Source organism: Antennarius striatus, chromosome 20 (assembly GCF_040054535.1).
Source record: "Antennarius striatus isolate MH-2024 chromosome 20, ASM4005453v1, whole genome shotgun sequence".
Taxonomy (NCBI): domain Eukaryota; kingdom Metazoa; phylum Chordata; class Actinopteri; order Lophiiformes; family Antennariidae; genus Antennarius; species Antennarius striatus.
The window spans coordinates 7,387,635-7,394,036 of record NC_090795.1 but is presented as its reverse complement, the minus strand read 5'-3'; the positions used below and the strand labels follow the sequence as shown (position 1 = coordinate 7,394,036).

At 38.5% G+C, this 6,402-nt stretch overlaps 1 protein-coding gene across 1 annotated transcript; it reads left to right on the top strand.

Moving 5' to 3' along the window:
- ppp1r42 (protein phosphatase 1, regulatory subunit 42) lies at nt 1-5,233 on the top strand. Its single transcript, XM_068304577.1, has 8 exons — nt 1-95; nt 1,151-1,355; nt 1,440-1,606; nt 1,704-1,842; nt 2,626-2,742; nt 4,397-4,514; nt 4,666-4,812; nt 5,166-5,233. Exons 2-8 carry the CDS (start codon nt 1,230-1,232, stop codon nt 5,231-5,233), a joined length of 882 nt encoding a protein of 293 aa, XP_068160678.1. The 5' UTR covers nt 1-95; nt 1,151-1,229.
- The last annotated feature ends 1,169 nt before the right edge of the window (nt 5,234-6,402 follow it).

Genomic DNA, 6,402 nt, shown 5'->3' with positions numbered 1-6,402 from the left:
TCTAGAACAAAACAGCAGAACTCACCGTTCGCTTTGCTATTTAAGAGTTTAGCTAGTTGTGTCGTAATTTAAAAAGTCGCTGAAGACCTTAAGAGGTAGGAGTCAGTATTACAATGCAAACACGCTCAAATTCACTTTAATTAAAGAGAAATTAACTTTACTTTAACTTTAGTTCAAGAAGATGCTAATTAGTGTGTTGTGTTAGCTTTGTTTGCGACGCAGCGTTTGTTCTTAATCAATGTTTATATTGAATTCTGTAACCTTTTTGGATTTTCTTTCAGTCTTCCTCCACCGTGTAGCCCCCTTTTACTGTAAACAAGTCAGACATTTTAATTATTTTCAATGGAAAAATACATTAACTATAAACTAAACTCCCTAAATAGAGAATAAAATATAAAACTGTCTATCATGCCAAAACAAGAACATAAACAAATTTCCTCAGTGCGTCTGTTCTTTGTGTATGTCTCTTCATTCAAACAATTATCAGCTTATAACATGAAAGGTTTGACATGATAACAAGATAAATAACATACTGTCAAATAATCCAAGTGTTTGATGAGTGATGAGCATTTGAGGAGATTGTATTTCATGTTAACATGAAAATATGTTGTTATAACTTAAAATATATCATTTTACAATGATGATCTTTTTTTTTTTTTATATTCACAATACACTTCCATTCAAACGCCTGCTGACGGCTGCAGAATTTGCAGGTGGAAGGTAAAAATTTTCAGTTTGATTTTACTTTGCGAACAGGCATTAGCTATCCTCAGGTCATTTCTGTTTGCAAAGTAAAATCAAAGTGCAAATTTTTGTATCTCAGTGTTGGGCCAGGCTAATGAACATGCCCCATGGGGACTGAATGAAAGGAAGTAACAGGGGTTCTACTCGGCATGGGGAATTGACTGCTCTAATTACAACACGAATTGAGTGGTTGCCCAACCTTTGGCCTCTTAGCCAAGTTTCTTGGAAAATAATGACGTCTTTCCATCAATTATCCCTAATAGTGAATTGACAGTTAGGTTTTAGGCCATTTGAAGTTCTGTACAAGGTTAATCTTTGCCTGTCATTAGAGGTTATAAATGATACTATAATTTGAAGTTAGTAAATAGTCATTTCTTTAGCAGCTCTGTTCTTTTCTCCCAAACAGACCAAGGTCTAGTCTGTGCTGAATGCTTGGCTGGAGCTGAAAAGGACCATCTCTAAAGTGGTGTCTGTGAGGAGTCCACATGGTGCGCCTGACCATAGATCTGATTGCTAAATCCAGACACAAAAGGAAAAGGGGCCTTTCCTTCACAGATTACCTCAGGACACTCACCCACCTCCACTTTTCCAACAGGAATATTGATGGCATTGTAAGAAGCCATTGCTACCAGTGGCTTTTTAATCTCGTACCTTTCTACCTTCTTCATTGTGTTATGTGTAAATTTTATTTTCAGGGCGATCTCTCAGCGTGCAGAAACCTCACTGTCCTTTACCTGTATGATAATCAGATCATGCAAATTTGCAACCTCGACTTTGCCTCCAATCTAACCCATCTATACATGCAGAACAACAAAATCTCACAGATAAATAATCTCTCCAATCTCCACAAGCTCTCCAAACTGTGAGTAAACACTGATTATTGTTTTTAGTTGTGATAATAATTTTAAATAAATGTGTGCATGTGAACCGTGTGTGGTTTTCCTGCTGCTTCTCCTTAGGTATCTGGGTGGAAACAGGATCACGGTGGTGGAGGGCTTAGAGAAACTCAGTGAGCTCAAGGAGCTTCATCTGGAGAACCAGAGGCTGGCACCAGGGGAAAAGTTGCTCCTTGACCCCACCACTCTCCTCTCACTGGGGGTATGACCTATTTTACATTGTTCAGTACAAAAATAGTATCAACAAGAAGGATGATCCACACTCCCTGAATTATCCTGACTCTCTTAATTTAGCATTGTATAGCCTTTAAGTAATAATAAGGCTATGTTTTTTCTTTCTATGCATTAAGCTATGTGTGGTGCATCAATCTGGTAGTTTATCGCATCCAGTTTAAAGCATCTCAAATGTCTTGTTGGCCAGTAATTCATGTAAAGCGGTATTATGCTCGGTTTGATGATGTCAAAGGGGTCTCTGTTTCTCTCTCCAGTCTGACAAATCAGTTGTCTGTTTACTTCGTTTACTGCCCCAGACATGAATAAACACACCAAAAGGCTCAGCTTCTTGTTTGTTTGGATAATTTAAGAAATTGCTGTGCAAATTTAAAGAGTTCCAGCTTTCTTATAAATGTGCTATTATAGAACTTAAAACCAAGATGAATATTCAGCAAGGCAATTTATGTTCTGATGTGGAGGTGATCCCTGTGGCTCCACCATTTAGGGAGGTCTAAATGTTTGATCCAGACTGATCAAAACATATACAGTAGACAGTTGTATTAATTTTCACTGTGTGTTTCCTTGATGAGTGCAAGTGATTTGTGATACATGCATTTTGTTCAATAATTGTCAAATGTACTATGTTTGTGATTAATCAGACAAATACGTTTTTTTCTGTAGGCTTGATAATATGTTCATTTATAACATTCTGCCTTCACTCTATTAAATGTAAAACGACCTCCTCTCTTCATGAATCGGATTCTTTGCACAGGAATCTCTCTCTGTCCTGAATATCAATAACAACAACATTGATGACATCAGGGATCTGACAGTGCTGAAGGAACTCGAGCAGTTTTTTGCTGTTGACAATAAATTGCAAAATTTGGAGGTAAGTGTAGTGTGTTTCTGAACTTAACTAAAAATCAACTGGAGCCAGTTGCCATCAGACTGACCACATACTTTGGTCTCTACAATCAAAGTAAATAGTACCACATCACAGCAAGTGTGCATGACATGCTGCATTAAAGTCAACATACAGGCTATTGGTTGATTGGGTCAGCATTAACATTGTTCTGTAGTTTTTTGCAGTGAAGTGTGAAATGATATGGAGAGCGTGGTTCTAAAGAACCAAATCCTGCAAATCCCGCCATGGGTTCCCAGCCTCCACGACTCACACAGGGTCAGAATTATTCAACAAATCAGTGAGCTACTCCCCCGAGAGGACTCTCGCTGACAGCTTTAAACAAGCACAAGTTTCTCTCTTTTTCCTTGGAAGGCTGGTTTTTTCCTCTCAGCCTCAGAATCCTCTATTTGATACCCTAAACCACCAGTACTGAACTTTGTGGGAGATTCATCTGAGGCAGAGATATGATTTATGCTCTCTGACTTCGCTAAGAAAATGACCTGCTCTTTTTTGACACTTGTTCTTTGAGGGCAGTAAATATTTGTTTACAGTTGATGCGATAACTTGAGAAGTGATCACTTTGTTAAGGACAATGTATTGGTCTGTTTCACTGGTATTTAATCCAAGGATGATACGCTGAAAGCACTTTGTAAATGAATGCAGTACTTTTTAAACACAAACCACTTCCTTTTGATGCAGGTAATTGCTGTGCACGTGTCACTTTTAGCAGATATCTCCTATAATTTATACAGCCCGTCTGCCACTATTGATCCCACAAAGACAGCACTCCAAAGGATCAATCCCTTCCTCTGCGCCATTTGCTCAGAATCCAGAGAAAACATTATGGATTTTCAAAATAGATTATGACAGGCAGTCAGCTAGGGTGACAAATGGGTAGCATCTTCGGAGACTGTTAGCTGTGTGCAGGGCAGGGAGGACAGGGGAATCGAAGCCCTGGTCAAATACAGGTTCATAACTGGCCCATCATTAGTCCACGCAAGAGAGCAAGCCAAGCGCAGTGAGAGTCCAAGCTCTGCTGTTCTCCTCGCCCCCGCGTGGGGGGCAATTTGGCGCTGGGCTGCTCTTCAGTGAGGGCCTTCTGAGTGACGGCCCTGACACGATCATTTATCAAAGCCTGGGAGCGTGTAGTGCTCAGGGGTCCCCTCTGAACTGATTGCAGCACGAGCTGGAAAAGTGGAAGCGCTTTGGCCAAGACAGGAAGGCAATGAACAATCAGAGCGTGTCCAGAGAGTATTCATATTTCCAGGCTTGGATTAATTTGCCTTTAGATAAACATACAACTTCAGGCAACTCATTGGACGAGCCGGCCTCACGCTGCCCCAGGAGGAAACCTGTGGTTACATGACACCGGCGACACTGTTTATTAAAATAGACTGATGTGTTGTTTATGCACTTAACATCAGCCCTTGAACCTCACATAGCTGCTCACCCATACCCTTTATGTTTTCCTGATATTTGTCTTTTATTAGTAATTGTATAAAAATGCATATCATCATTTGTGTTTATAAAAAAAAGCATGTCCTCAGAGAAACAGTACAGTATTAACATTTTAATCATCGGTGGTTTAAATGAAAACACAATATTACACAGCTGAACTTTCTGTTACATGTATTTGCAGGAGTTAGAGGAAGTGTTTGGCCACTGGCCTCAGCTGCTTCAGATGGATCTGAGTGGGAATCCTGTCTGTAAAAAACCAAAGTACAGAGACCGCCTGATAACCGTATGCAGAAGCCTCGGTGACGTTATCATCATTTTTTTGTTGTGACAATTTCTTGTGACCTCAGTGCTCTGAATTTCTGAATTGCACTGACTCAGTTTCAATTAACATTTGTTATTTATATGTCAGTTCTATTTTTGTTTAATTGCTGTATTTAATTTTTTTAATAGTGGTTCTTGATGGCAGAGAAATAAATGAGTTAACCAGACAGTTCCTTGTTAACTGGAAAGCATCCAAAGAGGCCATGAAGCAAAGAAAGAACAAACAAACGACGAGCAAACAGTTGATCCCTTTTCCTTTAACAAGTAAGTCTTTTGGTTTTAATCTCCTCTATCTTCTCTCATTGTTAGTTATTCCTGTAGCTGAGATTAGACATTGTTGTCCAAATCAATTCTTCTTTGATCACAGTGATTCCGACTGTCCTCTCAGTAGGTACTACTGTCCTTCACATATGATTTATGTATTGATTTTTAAGTGTATTTCAAATTCAGATATCCATATTATTATTGTCAAACATTTGCACCAGATGAAATTACAACACTTAAAACATCTTTTTCATTTTTATATGCTTTTGCCACATTTTGCTTTTATCACTTTAATGCATATCTCCATGTGATGGATTTGAATATATCTGGTTGTGTGTATTCATGTGTTTGACTTTGTTTTCTAGATGACCTGACTTTGTGTCAAGGTTTCTGTTCTGATCAGATCCACGGTCAAACCAGCATACAGAGGTGAAACCCACTGCAGGTTCTCAGATCTAGTACTGTCATTTACATGGATCTAGAAGAAACTATCTGACTATTAATCTACTTGCCTTTCTTTATCTCAGAGTGGACAAAAATTAAAGTTTCATTTGAGCTGATGTGTCATTTGTGTTTCTCATCACTCTTATGTTGTTAGGTTATCAGAGCTGTTGATTATTTATCGTTGTGTATTTATCATCATAGAGAAGAGTCATCATGATTGTACTTGATGTCCACGTTAAAACGTGGCTTCCACAGCACTTTGTCAAATTATTTCCCTCACACACACGACTACATTTCATCTACTACTGAGTGAAACAATACCTTAATCGTTTGTGAATTTTTCTTTCCCTCACTTTCACAGCTGGTTTAATTGTAATTACATTTTTGAGGTCTGGAGATATAAATAATCAATCCAATCCATTGCTGATAGTCTTTCTATTGGATGTCCTTTTTTTCCACGGATTTGCAAACAAATGAACCATGAGGTTCAAAGTGTCAGAATCTACTCTATCATTAGGAGGAATTACATTACACTAAGCAAACAATGAATCCTCTTGCTCTCACAACTGAGTAATGGTCCAGTCGTTTTTTAATTGCAAGTACAGTAACAATACTAATTTATAGACTGTCACATGTTTTGTCAAAATTTTAAATGAGTTTTAGGAGCCACGTGGGTGTGTGACCCTTGAAAGACACAGGGTTATTAGGGAAACAGGATTACTTAACCTTGTTTTACTTAGTCTCATAATTATTATTGCCCCGAGCAATTCTGTTACTCCATCCTTACAAAAACAATGTTTATTAAGAACAGTCTGAGGATATACATATTATGAATAATTTCTTTCATTAATTTACCGACATCCCCGTTTGGAGCCCTGGAATTCAGGATGATTAATTTAAGAGTCTCACAAGAATTTCCTCAATGGTTGCCTGTTGATTGCAGCGCTGGACTTTATTTATTAGCTGTTCCAATGAGCTCGCAATTCAAGACAACCCGGCAATTAGTCAAATGTTTTGCATATCACCTTACACTTGTCAGCTTGTCTTCAAGGTCTGCTGCAAATAGCATTCTGAAAGACGAACTTTTATTTCTAACCACGACGAGTGGCTTTTGGAGGTACAATTCCGACCAACTTTCCTCCCGTCGCCTCTTTATGA